The sequence below is a fragment of the Manis javanica genome, chromosome 9 (assembly GCF_040802235.1).
Source record: "Manis javanica isolate MJ-LG chromosome 9, MJ_LKY, whole genome shotgun sequence".
NCBI classification, from domain to species: Eukaryota; Metazoa; Chordata; class Mammalia; order Pholidota; family Manidae; genus Manis; species Manis javanica.
The window spans coordinates 55,198,936-55,219,881 of NC_133164.1; the positions used below are offsets into that span (position 1 = coordinate 55,198,936).

At 35.5% G+C, this 20,946-nt stretch overlaps 1 protein-coding gene across 4 annotated transcripts in view; it reads left to right on the forward strand.

Annotated features, from left to right (window-relative positions):
• The first annotated feature begins 481 nt into the window (after window positions 1-481).
• Window positions 482-20,946, forward strand: part of COG3 (component of oligomeric golgi complex 3) — a 70,705-nt gene continuing 50,240 nt past the window's right edge. For 2 of the 4 annotated variants that reach the window (XR_012121073.1, XM_073212600.1), the window contains exons 1-9: window positions 482-769; window positions 9,327-9,473; window positions 11,148-11,209; window positions 12,244-12,409; window positions 13,042-13,116; window positions 14,362-14,454; window positions 15,145-15,270; window positions 17,341-17,421; window positions 20,378-20,421. Coding sequence is in view for 3 of the 4 variants with exons in the window: in XM_073212600.1 (XP_073068701.1) it covers window positions 620-769; window positions 9,327-9,473; window positions 11,148-11,209; window positions 12,244-12,409; window positions 13,042-13,116; window positions 14,362-14,454; window positions 15,145-15,270; window positions 17,341-17,421; window positions 20,378-20,421 (944 nt within the window). In the remaining variant the exon portion in view is untranslated. The remainder of the gene's footprint in view (window positions 770-9,326; window positions 9,474-11,147; window positions 11,210-12,243; window positions 12,410-13,041; window positions 13,117-14,361; window positions 14,455-15,144; window positions 15,271-17,340; window positions 17,422-20,377; window positions 20,422-20,946) is intronic. The other 2 variants (XM_037001979.2, XM_073212599.1) reach the window with 2 other exon arrangements.

Consider the following 20,946-nt stretch of genomic DNA (forward strand, 5'->3'; position numbering starts at 1 on the left):
AATTATTAATCCAGTTCTTCAATATTGGACATCTAGGTTGTTTCCCGTTATGTGGTACTAGTAATAATGTCATATATATAAATCTTTGAATTTTTATGTGTTTTCATAACTTGGTTTTCTAACAGTCGAATTACTGGATGTTCGAAAAGTTTATAATCTAGGCGGTCAAAACTCGACCGTTGACACGCAAATAAATCACAGTCCACACATTCCACCCAGACTACCCAATAGAGGGAGTAGATCCGGGAGCTCTCGAGGGCCTGTCAGCGGAGTCGCTTAGCACAAATGTTAATAATGTGAACACCACGTAACAATAAAGTTATTGAAGTTGAGGAAGAGACTTCCGGTAGGGGCAGTTCTATTTCTTTCCGTCAGGGCCTGTGTTCTTTGTCGTCCTCGACCTCCCAACCGGAATATTTGTACCGCGTTTAAAGCCACGTCTATCCTGACCTCAGTCCCGCCCACACTCTGCGGAAGCATTTCCGGGTTACGATATTCCGCTCTGCCCCGCCCCGCTGCCAGTGCCGTGTGGAAGCCCGGGCTCTCCCGGAAGTGGCCCGGTCCTCGCTGTCGGGATCCTCCCAACCCCGCTGCTGCTGACGGCCGCGGGGCGGCGGCAATGGCGGAGGCGGTGGCGGAGTGGGACGCTCGAGAGAAGCTGGCTTTCTGGGATTGGAGACCAGACACGACGGCGCCGCTGACCGACAGGCAGACGGACTCGGTGCTGGAGCTGAAGGCGGCGACGGAGAATCTTCCCGTGCCTTCCGAGGTGGGGTGACGGGCGGGAAGCAGGCTAGGCGGCGAGGAGGAGGGGCTGGGATGCTCCTCCAACGCGCGGACGGACCCCGCCTTGCAGACGCCCGACCTGGGTCTCTCGTCACCCCTGCCCGGGTTCGGTGGCTGCTCCAGTGCCAGAGGCCCCTCACCTTCTCGGACTGTCAGGCCTCCCATTGCCGGCGGCCACCAATTCAACCCTCTCGCGGGGAAGGCTGCCGGGGCGTCGAGTGGCAGGTGCTGGAGGGCACCCAGCTCTCCCCCGGAGGCGTGGGGCCGTTGGCCGGGAGCTTGGCCCTGGGCGTCTTGCCCGGGTGTCCCTGCTGTCCGCCGAGACATGGTCCTGCTGCCCACGATTTCCCAGAAAGAGGGCACCGAACCTGAAGTGCTTTGCTTCAGGAGAGCCTGCTGTTGGCATTCGTTTACCACCTTAATGAATAGTTAGTTACCTCATTCCGTGGGGGCACTTGGGGAGACCAAAACTTGATACCGAATGACAGTTTCATTCTTCCCACATTGATCAGTGAGCTCCCGATCAAGTGCAAGTTGTGGGAGATCCGATTTATTGATCTATAGCAAAGCGATAAACATGAACTTTCCTTGAAAGCTTGGTCAGTACATTGTCAGGTAATGCTCATTTTCGGTTTTAGTGTCAACGTTTTTCATCCTAATTATCATTTGTATGTTATGCTTATTACCTCTGTGTTATTCCATTCAATTAGTAGTAATAACAAGAAGTACATTTTATGAATTGCAAGTGTTTGGCAGACTTTTACTAGTTTTGAGGGCCAGGTTTACAATGATTATTTTTATTAGCAGGGTCCAGAGGCACACTGAGTTTAGAGACTTAACCTTTTTTTTTTCCTACCCTCAAATTTTAGAAGCTAAGAACTTTGAACGTACTCTGCGCTTTCACTGTTGGCGTGCTCTGCTACAGAATACAGGTGTTGGGTCTCTGTCAGCCTCTAGGATGCTATGCTGGAAGTGGGTCTGAAGTAAATGAAGAAGTAGCGGAAATTTCTTTGGCTTTGCTATCAGTCTTTTATGCTCTGCACTATAGAAGTTGTTTGCTCTGTAAATACCGTATTCCAGTTTGTTTATAATTGGTTTGGCCTGTTACCCAAGCAGGATGCTTGGACATCACAGCACCTGTGGGGAACATAGTCCATGAGAAAAGTAACCTAATTTGTTTTAATTTTCTTGTGTCATAAGCTATTATTATTTTCATTGACCATGAAGGAAGGGGTTTGGAGTGAAGTAAATGGTATCTTTTCATTTTCCTCCCATTTTTTCGTATTTTTGCAATATAATACCTATCATTAGCCTTATGCAGTCTTTTAATATATATTACGTGCCTACCTTGGGCCAAGATTTGAGAATAGAAAGATAAGTAAAACAATATCTCTAACCTCATGAAGCTGAAATAATTTTGATGGTCAGCATGTAAAAATGAATGAAGAAAGTACGCTGATGGACAATGACTGTAATGGGGTATGTGGTGGGGACTTGATAATGGGGGGAATCTAGTAACCACAGTGTTGCTCATGTAATTGTATATTAATGATAGCAAAATAAAAAAAATGAATGAAGAAGGTAAGTTCAGATGGTGATGCATGATATAAAGCAAATTAAACATGTTGGTGGGATACAAAGGGGTAAGATGTGCCCTTTTAGATAAGGAGGGAAAGCTTTCCTAAGAAAGTGGCATTCTAAGGTGAGAACTCATGATGGAAAACAAGAAGCTAGCCTTGCAAAGACTAAGAAATAACCTTCCAGTTGGAGGAAAACAGTAGTCCAAAGTCATGGGTAGGGGATGCGCTTGACAAGTTCAAGGATTCGGTGTGCGTCTTCTGGTACTTGTAGCCTTGGTACTGGATTCCTGTGAGAATGAAATAGTCTTTATTTACCCATCCTGGAATCTTTGAGAAGGACATTCTCATTTTCATCAGCTATCTACAGCTCTCATTTCCCTTCACTAAGGCATTTGTTTATAAATATAGTGGAAAGACTTGGAAATTGAATTTTTTGTCCTGTTTCCACTCCTTTAACACTGGCACTGGAAGGAATGCCTTAATTTTTATTTTGTCCAACAACTGTATTGTAAAGGATTTTCTGTAGTATTTCACAGTTTTCAGGAGATAAATTACTTCCTGAACCACTGAAACTGGGCAAGTTTAGCTGAATAACAAGAGGCCAGCTAACTCAGCAAATACCATAAAGCTGCTGTCCTTTTTAGAAAATAGCTTTTTCTCTTTTATGAAGGAGAACTGTCTTATGTTGGAAATAAATTACACCTTTTTATTTCATGTTAGATGAAAGGATTTGCAGTAGAATATTGGACTGGTGGACAGGTTTCTTGTAGCCAGGGCAATTGTTTTAGTAGCGAGGGCCTTTTTCTTTCTGCTGAATTTAGTAATTCTTGATAAAATACCTGAAATTTACCTGTGAATTACTGTTACTGTTTTTCTAAAGGCTGAGCAACCTTAGTATTTAACATTTATAAGCCTGTTTTCTTTATAAAATGGGAATTATAATAGCACATATCTCATGGGGAGTGTGAGAATTAAATCAGTATGCAAAGCACATGGCAAGCTACCTGCTGGTATTGTTATGCATGTGCTTTTTACCCCCACAGGTTTAACACCTTAAAAGAATAGATTTGAGTTTTGTATCCTGAGCTAGTATAGGTGTCACTCAGACCAAAGGTAAGAAGGTGTTAGGTGCCATGAGGAAGGCTCTTAGACTCCATCTGTACCTCTTCAATGGTTTGCTCCAAACAGAGAAAGTAGCATCAGGTTTCATTTAGGGAATGGATTGATTGGATTGATTATAAAAGTTTGTCCAACCCAGAACTGTGCAGAAAGTAAAGTTTGAGAGAGAGAGGTGTATTTGTTTGTTTTTTCCTGGTACTGCTCATCTGATCAGGCAAGGCTTGATAGTTTATTGTAATTATTATTTAATATATATTAGTGTCTTCATTTGCATAAAATATACAATAGCTCTCTCTGACTGCTGGCTAGGAACCCAGATCTGTGCTCTTCTCTCCGTGATGGTAAATATCTGCTCCATCTGGAAGCCAGGACAGTGTGAGAGAGCCAGAGGCCTTCAGTCATTTCCTCCTCAAGAGTCAGTGATAAGTCAGAACCTGGAATTTTGTGCCACCACCACACCCTTTCTTGATTTGTCATTCTATTCCAGGTGTTCTGGGAAAAGAAGGCACTGGGTTGAATGTACTCAATGGGGGTATTTTCTCTTATGTTCTTAAAAAGCAACTTGTTTTACTTTTAAAAACTATTTCTTAGAAGTGGTTACAGTGTGACTTCTCCCTTGCCTCCTTTGACCGAAAGTTGTTTTGTATTAGGGAGAACAAGGGAACAGGGCAGGAAGCCTGCTTCTGATATTTAAAAGTCCTTATGATTGAAAAGTAGAATTTGTGCATGAAATACTCAAATAAAATGCTTTTTCACACGTTCAAATTATCATATTTACTTTCAACATCTAGATTACAAATTTAGAATATCTATAGTACCTTCTCAATGATCCAGAGTTTTCATATGACTTTACTTTCTAAAGTAAATTAGAAGATACAATGTTTTTTGGTTCAAGGTGACAGACTGAGCATATGTATATGACACCCTTGGATCCTTTTGACATGACATTAATAATTATGTGGCACAGCAGAAAACAAAGATGGTATTAGTGAATCTGCAATTTGGGTAAATTTATAGAAGTCAGGAAGCATGTACTGTCATTTAAAAAGTCCATCTAAAGACTTAGCTATTATAAATTTTGACAGTGTAAATAAAAAAGATGGTATAGGTGACAGAATTTGAGTAAACATAGAAGAAAATATTAAGGGTAATCATTTCTTCATTTTACATAATGGGGAGTCAGTAGACAGGATGTCAGATTGATGAATTCAACCACAATGCCGTAAGTCTGTGTTTCCAGAGTCGTGGAGTAGCCATAAAAAATACTGAAAATGGTTAAATTGATTAAAAGTGGGGTGAGGGAGAATTTAACTTCATTTTAACTCTTCTGAGGATTTAGAAGAGTTATGTACATGTGGTTTAAATAATTTCTATAAAAGAAGATTGATAAAAATGGCAAATTATCACTTTGGTTCCTTCATTTTTAAAGTTCTTCATTTTATCCTCAAATTTCTTAGGAATATTTCTCTAATTATGATCAGTGGTATTGTTTCACAGGAGAAGAATCGAAAGAGGGGAAGTAGGGAGACTTTTTCACTTTAATAATCATTCTCTTTTCTTAGATTTTACAAATAATGGGCCCATTATAGCTTAATGATAATTAGAGACTTATGAATTTAAAATAAGAGAATAAACCCCATCTTTTCGTTGTACCCTGTTGAGAGACAACAGAAATGCTGCCTGTTAAATGAAAAGGGCAAGGTGTGTATAATACATTTTTATTTGGGTTAAAAAAAAGGTGCACTTTCTTTGTACATTCATAGGTTATCTTAGGAAAGATTCATGAGAAACTAGTAACATTAGCTCTAGTTTCCTAGTTTCTTCATAGCCTCTGAAGAGGGTAGAGGATGGTTGGGGAATGGGTCCAGGGGAAGGAGACTTTTTACTGAATATCTTTGAATTTTGTGCTATGTGAATTTATTACTAGTCAAATAAATATGCTCAAAAGGACTACTTTGTATATTACAAATGATTCTGGAGCAAGAGGAATTATACTTTTTATCTGGAATTTGTTATATACTGTGAAGTGGTATCAAAATTATGTGGTGTAAGGCCTCATGAGCTCCGATAGGAGAATATGATTATTACATTATTTTTTCACTTTGTAAAATTATAGTATTTTGACATTGATTCACATTACTTTTTAATATACATTTATAATCTTTTTTTCCTCAAAAGAAATTGAGTTAAAGATAGTTATGGGTCTAGGTGGTATTAGAGGACTGAATTTTGCGAAGTCCAGCTTTCAGTATTCTAAGTGATTATGCTAGGGTTTATAACATATTTCTGTAGTCAGTCACAGTCTGCTTTACATACTATACTGCTTCATGTATGAGAGCCTTACAACAGTATGCTCCCAGTTCTTCCTTTCTCTCTTTTCTGCAGTTGTCATGCATTTTGCTTTTATATGTGCTTTAAACCCATAATACATTGGTACTGTTTTTGTTTGTCTAAACTGTCTGTGTTCTGCTTGAATTCCTCAGTTTCTCACAGCTATAGTTTGGTGTTTTTCATTATTTTTGGAAATTGTCAACTATTATTTTCTTAAATATTTCTTCTACTCTGTTCTCTCTCTCCTTTTGGGATTCAAATTACACATATATCAGATCATCTGATACCATCCCACAGTTCTTGGTTGTTGTGTTCAGTTTTTATTTTCTCACTCTGTTTCTTCTTTATGTTTAATTGTGGGTGATTTTTATTCACTGATTCCTTCCTTAGCTGTGTTGAGTGTGCTGATGCCTCCATTGCAGATACTTCATCTGTTACATTGATGTTCACTTCTAGCATTTCTGTTTGACACTTAATGGTTTTCATTTTTTTGCTGATAGTCTGCATCTGTTTATTCATCTTATTTATATTTTATACCAAAGCCCTTAACATATTATTAGTCACAGACTAGTGGACATTATGCACAGAGCAGTAAAGAATGAGGAAAATAGTATTAATGCCTGGAAATGAGTAAAGAATGAGGAAAATAGTATTAATGCCTGGAAATGAGTATACCTCTTCTGTTGGATTGTGAGTGTTGGGGGGGTTGAATCAGCCTACTCAGGAGTTCAGCTAAGTTTAGGGTTTGTCATTGCTCTGGTTATCTTTAGTTTACCACTGACTTCAAATATATCTAGTGTTGCCTTTTGCCTAGCCCTGGGGCTGTGTTGCTGCAGGATTTTCTTAGCGCTCCTCCTCCACCTTCAGCATTTGCTGTGCTGTGTACCTGTGTCCCGGAGGGTGTCTTGTCTGTGGTTCTGCCTCTTCCACAGCAGTAGATTGCTGGTGCTTTATACCTGGTGGTGGTGGGCAGGAGTATCATCCCAGTCCAGCCTCAGTCCCAGGCAGGCCATTTGCTCCTGGGTCTTGGAGGTGAACCTTTCTCACTGAGTCTGCCCTCCTCTGGTGGTAGGAGAACTTCTAATGTTCTGGGTCTTGGATTGTTTCTTCCCTCTTTTCTCCAGGGCCAGTGGCAGTCTTCTTTTTCCTTCCTGAGCTACTGTGGATCTTCCTCTGTGCCTTGGGGTTAATAGAGTTTGCTGCCGTTTCGGGGTCTAAAGAATTTTGCTCCACTGGGAAGAAGGGTCTGGATGTGGCTTTGTGCCCTGCTTTCCCACAGCCATCTCTTCTTCTAGGCCTGCACCACCTTGTCCTCATTTTTTCGTGAGCACCTAGTGGAGGTCTGTGGAGAAGACCACGGGAGTGCGTGCAAACTCCCTTTGTGTCTGCAGCTTCTAGGCATTCTATACTTACATTCTAGCTTTTAGCAGTTTGAAAGGAATTTTCGCTGAATTCTTCTTACCTACTTATATGACAATTGTCATTTGTTTTTTCTCATGATCTACTGCAGGTGAACCTGGAGATTGCATTCTCTCTCTCTTCAGAGGTGCCCATCTTTCCCTAGATATTAAGCTGCTTTGTTACTCTGCAACCTCAGCTTTCTGGTAGATTCAAGAGTAGTCATGATTTTGTAGATTATTAGTCTTTTCCTTTTATTAGGATACAAGTCAACACTGTTCAGCTTTTTAAAAAATCTTGGCCTACCCTCCAAGTGCTTTCTGGTATATTTTTCTAATCTGATTCTAATCCATGTGTCCCTCTCCTTTCCCCCCTTAGGTATTGTGGAAACAGTGCTGATAGAATTATATGATTGGATTTTGTCATTATCTGTTCCTATAAAAGTGAATTCTACTACTAATAAAATACTATAAATATAGCTTATAGGCTGTTTTATTCCCAAGAAGCAGTTAATAAATAGGAATAGTAATAATAATAATAATAATAATAATAATAATAATAATAATGTAAGTAACAGTAGCTCAAATTTATTGAGTGTTTACTCTGTAGCAGGCATTATGCCAAATCCATGTAGCATTGTCTCTGGCAGTTACCTCGCCTGTCCAAGCAGACAGCTTGTTGGGAACTGGTGTGGCTCCACAGAGCAGGAGCAGGCACAACTTGGCACAGTTGCTGGAGACACTTTAGACTCAAGATAGATTCTCATCAGATTTGAAAAACTCAATTCTTACTGCGCCACAGTCTTTTTAGACTCAGGAATTATGTTATGTAGGAAGAATTTATGTAAACAAGTGATGCCCTTAATAAAACATATTTACATACCAGGACCCTTCTGGCTTTTGACTGATTTGTGGGGAGGAAGCATATCAAGGACCTTCCTGGACACTTTTTATCTTCAGCTTTCCAGCAATGCAAGAAGCCTGTTTCCCCACACCTGTGTTTTCCTTTTTTTACCATGGCCTCATGATAACAGATACTGTAATTCCTGTTTTATAGAGAACAAATTGAGAATTAGAAGCATTAGGTAATTTGCCCATTTGTCATACAGCTCATAAGTTAGCAGGAGCAGGGTTCAAATCAGCTCCACTGTAACGTGCCTTACCATGCCAGGAGGTAGAGCCTCACTTGAACGCAGTACAACCTACATTTAAAGGTTTGTGTTTCTAAATTAGTGATGGTGCATTTTGCATTTACCTTATTTTAGCTTTGAAGAGAAAATACTGTCTTTAGATGAATTTTCTGTTGAAAATTAGTGAGGCAGTTTCCTGAGGCCTTGGGTCAAGGTCTTACATGTAGGTGGACCTTCAATGTCATGTCCTAAAGGCTGAACTGGAATTGAAACAATTAGGTTCTTTCCCCTTCCCCAACATCCACACTCCCTTTCTTGTAGGTCTAAAAATGGTTTAATTGACTAGTAAATTGACAGCTAGATTGTCTTAGTAGTGGAGAACTAGAAAGTATTTCTGAAGGTGTCAAAATGAGGCTTTGTAGGTGAGATTCTTCCAACACTGATGGGAAACTCTGAAATTCTTTCTTTTCTGTTGTAATTTCAAAACTTGTCAGCAGGAAGGTGTGGGTGAACTGTGCCAGCAGTAGAAATGGTACAGGGAGGTAATGTTTATTGTAATTTATTCTTGGGTGTGATTTGTTTTCTGTTGGTTATATAAGGCCAAACTTTTGTGTTAGATTCCGGGCAGGGCAGAATCTAGCAGCACACAGGGTTTTCACTTCTGGTGCTAATTCACAAGAGGTTCCAGAGAAAAAATGTGTGTGGATGAGTAGATTTACCATCAGTACTGGAAAGATATCTCAAAAAAGCTGCACTTTACTGCTTGATGCGATATTGGTGTCATGTTTACATTTGAGACTAATATTTAATATAGAGAAAATCTAGTTAAAAATGTTAATATTATGTGGTATTTATTAACCTTAAATGACTTAATAGAAAACACTTCTTTCTCTTCAAAACAATTGAGATGGAGTGACAATCATCAGTTAAGTTCAGAGAATTTTCAAGTTACTTAAATATCACTGTGGCTTTTTCTTTTGAAGCTCCCAATTGAAGACTTGTGCAGTTTAACATCCCAGTCGCTGCCCATTGCACAGACTTCAGTAGTACCTGAATCTACAGAAGACATTCTCTTGAAGGGTTTCACTTCTTTAGAAATGAAGGAAGAAAGAATTGAAACTGCACAGCAGGTGAATGCCAGTGTTGTTTTTAAGGGTGTTTGATTATGTTGTGTCTCAAGATGGCTAATAAAAAATATCCCAATTAAAAGTTCTGAACATTTGAAAATATAGTCAACGTCAAATCTTTCTAGAACATTCCTGATTTTGTGTTAGCTGTGACTATTTCTTAAGTGCTTTAAATGAACCTATTGCCCAGTTATATTTGCAGTACAGGTGAAGATATGGTATTCCAAGTTTGGAGGTTGATAAGAGTATTGTATTTATTAAGGTTCTATTATTGTATGCATGTTTATCTTGCCCCAGTTTATGTCTGTGTTAACATGCTCCTCCAGCATGCATTTACACGTGCATGTGTGCACACACACACACACACACACACCCTGTCTGTGTCTGCTAGGTAATATCTTTTTTTTATGACCCTTAATACTCTCTTGAAATGAACACTTACAGTTATTTTTTTTAGTAATTTAGCATGTGTACTCTTCTCTTGGTTTTTGTTTATTCCTAATTATACACCTAAATGTAAAGCAGTTTCTTCTGCCACTTTTCTCTGTGTTCTCTTTCTGCCCTGAAGAATCAAAGCTGAGGCACTTACCAAGTAAAACAAAAAGAGATGTGCTGAATTGCATGTTAGTTAAGTTGAGAGAGGCATTGCTGCACAGTGATTAAGAGCTCTAACTCTTGAGTTAGGCAGTCTGGTTCTGAACATCATCCTATCACTTCCTATCTTTGTGCACTTAAACAAATTATTTATAGGCTTAGGTCTTTAGTTTCCTAATCTGTAAAACAAGGATAATTGTTTATTTCATAGGATTCTTCTGAGAATTAAATAAGATAGTGCTTATAAATGCAGTGTGTGGCAGGCACACAATCAATGTTCTGGAAATGATAACTAATGTACTTGGCAAGCCTAGTTTGTTGAGAAAATAAAGCATACCCTTGACTTCAAATCCCACTCGAGAATTGTAGAAGATAGTGTTGCACTTATTTGGACTATTTGAAAAAGAAATCTTTTTTTTCACCTGTGTATTTCTCTTTAAATGAAAATCTAATTATTGAATTATAATGTACGTACAACAAAATGTAGCTTGAGTTTTGACAACTGTTTATACCTGTGTAATTACCATTATCATCAAGATATAAAACATTTCCATTACCCCAAAAAGTTCCCTTATGCTCAAGGCAACTTCCCCCACCTCTTTTTAATAGTGAATATGTTCATGACATTTGGTGGAGGGTCAGAATTGAAATCTGGGTTTTGCTGATACAAAAGTTCATGTTCTTAATTCACTCTATTACATTATTTCTGACTTTATAGTCTTATACTTCTTACTAGATAACATTAATATTACTGTTTACCCAAAGCCTTATGTTAACTACTCAAATTTGGCAAACTAGCAAATAGGCATTAACCTCTTAGGAATACATATTGTTATCTTTAATGTGCTTTCTTATTTGACTCTGAATATGGCCAATGTTTTTAATATGTTTTCTAGATAATGTAGATAATGACAATGCAATTAAATTACCGTCTCTGGTCTTAAAACTAATTATTAATGTTTGAGGCCCAGATAGTAAAACTTAGATAGGGTCTGTCCTTCTGACTTGCTTTTTAACTTGCAGCCGCTTTTCATTTTGTCTGTTTTAGTTTTGTTGAAAATATAATACTCTTTATTGTTCCAGTTTTTCTCATTGTTTGCAAAATTACAAACTCAGATGAATCAGGATGAAGAAACTAAATACAGGTATGTGGCTCTTGGGTTTGTTGGCTATCCCAATTTTTGCATCACAGTCATCTGAAGCATTTTATAATCTGTATCTTTAAACAAAATTAATGTACAAAGAAAACTCCAACAGCAACATTTTTTTAAAGAAAAGACAGAAAGGATTTGGGTCATTACAAATGGTATTGGAAGTTATGTGATTTTTTTAAAAAAATGACATCATAATTTAATAAGTTAGAAGGGATAGACGTTGGTTTTTAGGTAAACTCTAGAAAGGTTTGGGTTCAGCTGGAAATTTTGTAGGAACTCTAAGAGGTGTTTGCTTCCTTTCTTTAGAAGGAGAGACCCTAGAAACTTCAGGGATGGCCACCTAGATTGGGTGTAACTTGTATATTGATAGCATTGGAGAAATGATTGGTATACAGTTTTTAGCTGATTTGGGGACTGTGGGTTGAGCATTTGCATTCATTTAACATTTATTAAGAGACTTATCACTAGGCTTTGTGTTAAGCTTTTTGATGTATGATTCCATTTAATTTTCATAGTTGAGAAAGGATGTTATTATTCCCATTTTACAAATAAGCGAAAGGAGGCCTGGAAACAATAAGTAACATGCCAAATGTCATAGAGACTTGGACAGGTCTGGGACTTGCACTCAGGTCTTTTAATTCCAAGTCCAGAATTCTTTCCATATTGCCCCATCTCTCAAAGGCAGAAATGACCTGAAGGGTCTACCTACTTTTTACCTTGGGATGGCCCTCTTTCTAGTCTTTGAAAGCTGAGTCATGATTTATTGCTTTACATGTAAAAAGATAGTTTACAGCTTCAAGGCTGATTCCTTTTCTTGTTCATAGTTTCAGTGATTTTCCTTAAGTTTTGAAACAGTTTGTAACATAGCTTTGGTACATTTCTAAATATAATAAACTTTACTGAATAGGTTAGACTTTCCTCCTGAAATTGAAGAATTTGGGAAAAAAATGAGACTTTGTTGTTTATTGACTATGTTTGTTGTGGGGAAAATATTATTGCCAATCCTTTTTGGTTTTGTTTTCTAGGCAGATGAGGGATTACTTGTCTGGGTTTCAGGAGCAGTGTGATGCTATATTGAATGATGTAAACAGTGCTCTTCAGCATCTGGAATCACTGCAGAAACAGTATCTTTTTGTGTCCAATAAGACAGGAACCCTACATGAAGCCTGTGAACAGCTCCTAAAAGAACAGGTAATTTTGAGGAGAGAGTGTTAGTGATTATATTTAATATTTTATTTTAAATAGATAAATACAGTTTAATTCTAATTTCCTTAGTTTCTATAAGTATATATTGAACACTGCTCTGTGCTAAGCATGAAAATTATTGCACTGACAGCCTGCTTTTATTTTAAATAAACTTATGTGAACAGAGGCAAGGCAAACTTTTCTGTATTTTGAGCAGTTAGGTCTCAGTACAATTTCAGAGTGAAGAGGATATATTAGTTTGCTCTGTTCCCTTTTTATTATTGACACTTCTTGAACAAGCATAGTGTTGGTAGTAATGGTGGGTTTCATGAAAAGATGAACTGATCTAGATTGCACTTAAACTTGTGACTTAAAGATGGAACATTTAAATGCTATCTCCAAGTTTTCTATATGTATTTTGTGTGCTTTTTAATAGGAAGTCACTTTTTATTTTATAAAAATATCATATGTGATTTACTGTAATAATCATTGCTTATTTTAGTTGAACATTATTCTGAAATCTTATGTCTAACATAAACCTATATGTTTAATACAAATCTATTCAATGTAATTTTGAGACTAGAATGTTGATTCTTACATTCTTACAGTAGTTGATTTTTCTCTTTTAAAAATCTAAGTCGGAACTTGTTGATCTGGCTGAAAACATTCAACAGAAGCTTTCCTATTTTAATGAATTGGAAACTATTAACACAGTAAGCATGTTTTTTTACTTTTTATAACACTAGTGACTTTATTTAGTATTTCCCTTTCTGAATACCATCTTTAAACTTATAAATTGGCTTGAGTGATACTTCAGCTTAATAGTTTTCTTGCTGATACTCAGATAACTACCAGTTCAGATTTTTTCAAATATGATTTTAATAACAATAATACAAGTTAAGAACTATTACTTAAATCATATTTGTTGGTACCTCTTATAGTATCTTATTTGTAAACTGTGAAGAAGATTTTAAGAACTATTACATTTTTAATCTTGGCTGTGCTCATTATACTATATTAGTAATCAAACATTTTAAAACTAATCTCATGTTTAGTTTGAGGAAAAGTATAGCACTCAAAATGCATACTTGTATCCCAAAGTAATAGTTTCAATGAAGACTGCTATGTAAATTACATTTCTGTGTGTTCCTGGCTCATAAATTAATAATAACAACCTCATATAAGTCATGAAAATTGTTAAATTAATCACAATTATTACAGTTTTCTAAAGAGATAAAAGTAAAATTAGTAGCCAGTTAACAATGGAATGCAATGGGAAATAGTTCATTGCCAAGTTACTTGTATATCAAGATAATTATCTTGTTTTACTTATATTTTATATATATATATTACTTGCATTAAGGACTTTATTATATAGCTTATGTATTTTAATATGTAATTTTGTATATTGTTACATATCACTTATATGCAACATTATTAATTTTTATATATTTAGTTATATATGTTTACTTATTTTTACTTATATCTATTTCACTTTCATAGTCAACTTAGTATGATTGCTTGTTATACTGGGTTTAGACTGCTAAACTTAGTATGATTGCTAATTAGTCCTTTAACTTTGAAAAAATCGTTAGTGTTTAAAGGTGGAAAATATTTGTATGTTATAAAGTACTAGAAAGTAGGAAATCTAGGTATTTAATGTGTTAAATTAATATAGCATTGTACAATGGAGTAATTAAAAATATTTGCTAATTCATGAAAAGCCCCATTAAAGCTCATAAGGAACAAATTGAATTAAATCAGTTTTCTTTTTTATTTGTTCTTTCTCTGTTGTTGCACATGGGCTATATTTGAGGATATTTTGGTGACTGTTAGACTATAGATACAAGTATAACAGTGTTATACCTTAAAGGGAAATATGCTAATTGTAATACACAATTTTCAACTTTTTTACCTATATTCTTGTGAATTGATTTGTTTATCTTTTTCCTTTAAAGAAATTGAATTCTCCTACACTGTCTGTCAATAGTGAAGGATTTATACCTATGCTGTCCAAGTTAGATGATTGTATAACATATATCTCATCTCATGTAAGTCATGGTATTTCTGTATGTTTTTAAGAAATCATAACATCCCTATTAATTCACTTCCTAAAGTAATTATCTCTTCTGAAGGGAAAACTATACCTGAATATTCTTGAAGAAAATCTATAGTACATTCTCAGTCACTGTCAGTAGTATTTTCAGCTGCTGAGGCAGGCCCTGGAGTAGAAAGGTCCTGGCTGACACAGTTTTTTTCCATCTAAAAGGAAGAGGGATTTTTCGACTGTTGAGTTCCGATTGTGTATGATACCTTTGTAAAAATACTGTTACTTGGGGGGAAGTAAAGGACAAGTCCTTTGATTTAATAGCCCTCACTTTTATCCCCCAAGAATTTATAGCTGTATGGGTTTCCCGCACTATCTGAAAATAGAGCATTCCTCTGAAACCTTTCATAAGCCAAAGTGGCATAAAGTGAAGCAGCAATAACCATTTCCTAAAAGCGAAAATCCTGTTTGGATTTCTTTTGGTTAGCGAAAACAGATACTAACATAGGTCTGTACAAGTGAAGTGGTGTAAAGCGAATTTAGGGATAGCTGTATTCATCTTCATGTTGCTTATGATCTACAGGAGAATTTCTTTTGACCTTTATATGTAGCTATACAAAGGACACTTAGGTTTTCATGGTTTGCTTTGTCAATGTTTGTTTCCTCTTTGTAAATGTTTCCCTTTCCTTTACAGCCGAATTTTAAAGATTATTCTGTATATTTACTAAAATTTAAGCAATGTCTTTCTAAAGCTTTGCACCTAATGAAGACATACACTGTGAACACACTACAGAATCTGACAAGTCAGTTATTAAAAAGGGTGAGTTAACTGGTGAAGTGGTTTTTTTGTTTTCTGGGTTTTTAAAAATTAATTTATCTTCCATAATCTTACTGTGAGATTAGTGCTTAGTAACTCCAAAAACTTTTTTACCTTTTGTTGAATAAGAATATGCATTGCAATTTTATTTAATAATAGGAAAAAAATGGCACTATTATATCTGTCCTTTAGAGTCGTACTTCCAAAGAATATTTAACAGTTGGAGAGGCATTCAGTACTATATGATAAATAATAAAATAAGATTCAAACTGTTTGTCACTTAAGACATTTCCTTTTTTTATCTTTTTCATGAATATATTGGAAGGAAATGCACCAAAATAGTAAAAATGGTTCTGTCTGAGTGGTGGTATTATATGTGATGGATAATTTGAATTCTTTTCTTTATATTTGATGGATAATTTAAGTTTCTGTATTTAGCAAACATATTTATATTGAGTGCCTCTTAAATGTTTGGCATTGTACTAGGACCTTTATTATAGTGAAAGGGAACTAGTAAAGTCCCTGCCCTCATTATATTCAGGAGAAGTAATCAATAAAGAAGGAAACAAGCAAATTTATCAATTACAGATTATAGTAGATTCTAGGTAGAAAATTAACAGAGTGTTAGGTTAGAAACAGTCACTGAGCACATTTCTTTTGTAAGAAAATAAGACCTTAGAGATTATGCATTTTATTATTATTATTTTTTAGATAATTATTTTTTATTGAAGGGTAGTTGACATACAGTATTATATTAGTTTCAGGTGTACAACACAGTGATTGAACATTTATATACATGATAATTCTAGGTACCAGCTATCACCATACCAAGTTGTCACAATATTTTGACTATATTCCTTATGCTATACATTACATCCCGGTTACTTACTTATTTATTTTACAATTGGAAGTGTGTACTTTATTTATTTATTTATTTATTTATTTATTTTTTTTTGTGAGGGCATCTCTCCTATTTTTTTTGATCAAGTGGTTGTTAACAACAATAAAATTCTGTATAGGGGACTCAATGCTCAATGTATAATCATTAATCCACCCCAAGCCTAATTTTCGTCAGTCTCCAATCTTCTGAAGCATAACGAACAAGTTCTTACATGGAGAACAAATTCTTACATAGTGAATAAGTTACATGGTGAATAGTACAAGGGCAGTCATCACAGAAACTTTCGGTTTTGATCATGCATTATGAACTATAAACAGTTCAAATATGAATATTCGTTTGATTTTTATACTTGGTTTATATGTGGATACCACATTTCTCTCTTTATTATTATTATTTTTAATAAAATGCTGAAGTGGTAGGTAGATGCAAGATAAAGGTAGAAAACATAGTTTTTAGTGTTGTAAGAGAGCAAATGTAGATGATCAGGTGTGTGCCTGTAGACTATGTGTTCCAAGCTAGACAAGGGCAATAAAACATCCACGGATGCAGCAGATTATGCATTTTATTTTTAAGCTTACTTTCCAAATGACATAGAATGTGTTCTTGAGCTTTCAGTTCAGAGCCACTGATGTTTGGGTTGCATTTTGCCATTCACATTGCTCTTAGCTGATGTAAAGGCTAGACTATTTAATTTTTCTACTCCGTAAAAATTTGAAATGTTTAGGAAACTAATACCTAATAATAGCACCTCGTACATGCTAATGCTTTACTATTGAGCTGTATAAAACCTTATGAGTATATACTATCCCCGTTTAATAGATGCACTGAATCTCAGAGAGGTTAAGCAGTTTGGCCAGTAGCTTACACTCCAGAAGTGGCCGAGTATAAATCTGCATTCAGATCTGTTAACCACTGAAATTCATGTAACATAGGGTACATTTTAATTATAAAGATGAGAGAGATGACAGCTCTACACAGTTATTTCCTATTTGTAGCAATGTTTAATAAAAAACTAAATAATATTTCATCTTTCTTTGAGATTTTTCTCTCTTAAGCTTTTGGTTGGTGTATAGACCAGTTGTAACTGTTTGAAGTGGTTTGTGTCATATTTTCTGAATAATTATTTGTTTGCTAATTATCTTCCTTCCCTATCCTCTCCCATGTTTCTTTAGGATCCCTCATCGGTACCTAATGCAGACAATGCCTTCACACTATTTTATGTGAAATTTCGAGCTGCTGCTCCCAAAGTCAGAGTAAGTCTACTGACACAAATAGGACATTACTATGAAATTTATTCAACCAGCCCTTTTGAAGTACTACTGTATGTTAGGCCTTTTGCTTATACCAGGAAAATGGCCTTGAATGAAAGGTGGGCACTGTCTTTCCACATTATAGCAGTGTATATTAGCTGTGCTTTAAAACCACAGACAGAAAACACCTAGCTTTTCCCATCATGTCTGAGGAAGGCTTCTAGGTGAAGGTGATACAGGAGATTAAAAAGTTCAACTTTATAGTGGACTCGAGGGGATTGTTAAGGAAGGTTGTAGAGACATAAACGTCATGTATTTTCAGAGAACTTTGCATAACTTGCTTTGTCCAGAGCATGGGGCATTAGCAGGATGGGATAAAGGGCAAGAAAGATGGCAAAGGCTAATGTCATACTAATTCAGGAAAAGTGGAGAACCAGTGAAATATTTTAAAGGGGAGTGATTTGGACAGATATGTCATTCCATAAGACTAATGATACAGTATGAAGATTTGTAAGATTGTAAGAGTCATAAGATTAATGATGCAGTATAAGGAATGGGTTATGACCAATATATGGTTTATCAGCTACACATCAATAAAAGAAAAAAAAGAAGAGATTATGGTTAACAGAGGCTTGAGACCAGGAGGCCTGATTTTTACAAAGAAGATTTTACAGTAGTCCAGGTGAGAAAAAGGGTGAACTAAGGCATTGGTAGTGTATTCCATGAGGTTGAGAACAGGTGTCTTATTTACTTGCCTTAGCACAGTGTCTGGATCATAAAGGAATGATGCACAGAGTATTTGCCGTTATTGAATGATTGAAAATGAAAAAGATGCAGAGTAGATATATGTGTTACATATTTATGTATTTAATAACATACCCAAATTACAGTTGACTAGAGCTAGTACATGTATCTTTTTCTACTCATTGAGAAATTACTAGGGAGAATAGTTTCCTTTTACTGATTCTGATCTCACACTCCTCACTCCTATCCTTGTTTCCCTCTTGAAAGTCAGTTGAAAGGAATTTTTTGTTTTATGAAATAAGAGAAACTTGGTCTTGTTTATAGAGGATAAAGGAATTTTTTGTTTTATGAAATAAGAGAAATTTGGTCTTGTTTATAGAAGATACAAGAAAAGAGTGGTTCATTGATTGTATGAGGTTTGTGCTGTTTGGTTGCTTTTGCTTATTAGTCAAATACCAATGATAAAAATTTGACTAGAAAAGAAATGGTATAGATTAGAGGGCTCAGTATGGTAGTTGACTATAAAATGATGATAAAATTTTCAGTGGCTTTCCCACATGCCGTTTGCCAGTGGTAACCAATTAGTATATGCGCTAGGGTCCCATATTAGGGACAGAAAGCATAAAATACTTACCTAGAAATAACCTTAATGGAAATAGAAAGATGAAGAAAACAAAACCAGACAGAGAATCATAAAAGAGTGAATAAATATGGCTTTATTGTTCCTAGTTTAGGAGACTTAATTTTTAAAATGTCAGTTCCTCCTAATGTAATTTAATTGTTAAGTGTAATTTTAGCAGAAATTCCAATGGAAGTTTTTTTTTGATGATTCTAAAATTCATTGGTGTAGTACATAAGCAAGACTAAATAAGAAAAATTTGAAAAATACAAGAATTCACTGGTGGATAATAGGAAAGGAAAATTCTAAAACTTAGTATATATAGAATGTCCTCAAATCAAAGAGAAAGGGCTGAAGTTTTGTACATGGCATTGGAAAAATTTGCTAGGATTTGGAAAAAAAAGTAAGCTCTTCAGTTTATAACATTACCACAATACATTACTATGCAAAATGATAAGCAGACCAAAAAGCAAAAATAAAAACTCTAGAAGAAAGTATTAGGAAAAAAATTATAGAATAAAAGAGTAAGGGTATAAAAATCACATTTTCTGAATTTTAAACAGCAAAGGAAAAGGCAGAAACTGGAGAGAATGTTTACAACAGATAAGTGAGGTCAGTATTTTTAATCTACTGAGTGCATATAAGTCAGTAAGAAAGATGCATGTCTAATACATAAATAACCAGATTACTCATAGAGGATACAAATGGTTAATAAATAGGAGTACATGTGTAGCCTTGATAGAGAATATACATGCAATTTAAGGTTAGATGGCATTTTCTTTGTCTGTTAGAAATAGGCAGAATTAAAGTATAATAGTGCTTTTGAGGATTTGGTGAGACAGGCAATAGTGCTGATAGGGGTGTAAATTGATTACTTTCTCCAAAATGTTTTAGAAGAATGGATCAGAAACCTCTAGAAATATTTTTCTCTTTTGACCCACTGTTGGGGGTTCTCAACTGGGAAGTAGGTACTATTATTACGCCAGCTTTACGTGGTAGAAATTGGAATCTCAGAGAAGTAAATCAGCTCTCCTAGACTCAAACAGCTATTGGGGAGCCAGCACTCAGACCCTCTAGTTTTGCTCCAGGCACAGAACTGTTAACCTCTGGGCTGTTATTATTTGGAAACAACCTAGATGTCTAACAGTAGAAGAATGGTTGACTTTATCCAAGGGGCTATTAGGTGGCTGTTTAAGTAGTGTTTGAAACAGTATTTATAATGATTCATTGAGTTTTTTCTAGGTGCCAGGCACTATACTAAGGCTTTCTATACATTTTCATCTGTATTGAGAATTAATAGTAATAGGAAAATATTTTGAAATGTTAATTTCCCAAAAGAAGATTTTTCAGTATAATTGTATATATAGTATAATATGCAAAAAGCTGAATGTATAGTTGTAACTCCAGTTTTCTTTAAAAAGAAAAATGTAGTAACTATATTGTGATTATTTTGTGGTGGTTTAGTTTATTTTTACATTTCAACTTTTTTGTATCTACAAATTTTCTAATATTAGCACATGTTACTTACAACCAGAAAATAATTAGAAGTATAACTAAAATAGCTGGATTTTTAATATATTTTTCTTTATTCTGTAGACACTTATTGAACAAATAGAGCAACGATCTGAAAAAATACCTGAGTGAGTGCCTAGAAGTTCTTCAGTTTTCAACTTACCTTCCTCTTGAAGCGCCATTTTTCTGTTATGCCCCTGCTATTTTCTGAGCAATTACCTTGCATACTATGCAAGCTTTTTCTTTTAGCATAAAACTTATATTGGGCAGTAAGGTCGTAGACCTGATTTAGTGAGTTTGCAAGGCACTCTTCCCATAGCAGGATTAACTTTTTATTTGGATAGATATAAGATCTCTAGGAAGATAAATCTTTCTTTAAAAGATAACTTAGTCTTGGGGTAAATTATATCCCTTATATTATACATATATTTATATATAGTATGTATGCTTATATATAGTTGTATATATACTACATCCTTATACAGTGTTTGTGTTACAGCATTATAGTTAATTATGGTTTGTTTTTCCTTTATGCACATAAATTTCTAGTATTTAGTGCAGGCAAATGAGAAGTAACCATATAGCTTTAGAAGTTTGGCAATCCATTCTGAGATTTAAGATTAGATTTAATTTATATATCTGAAATAAGAAGT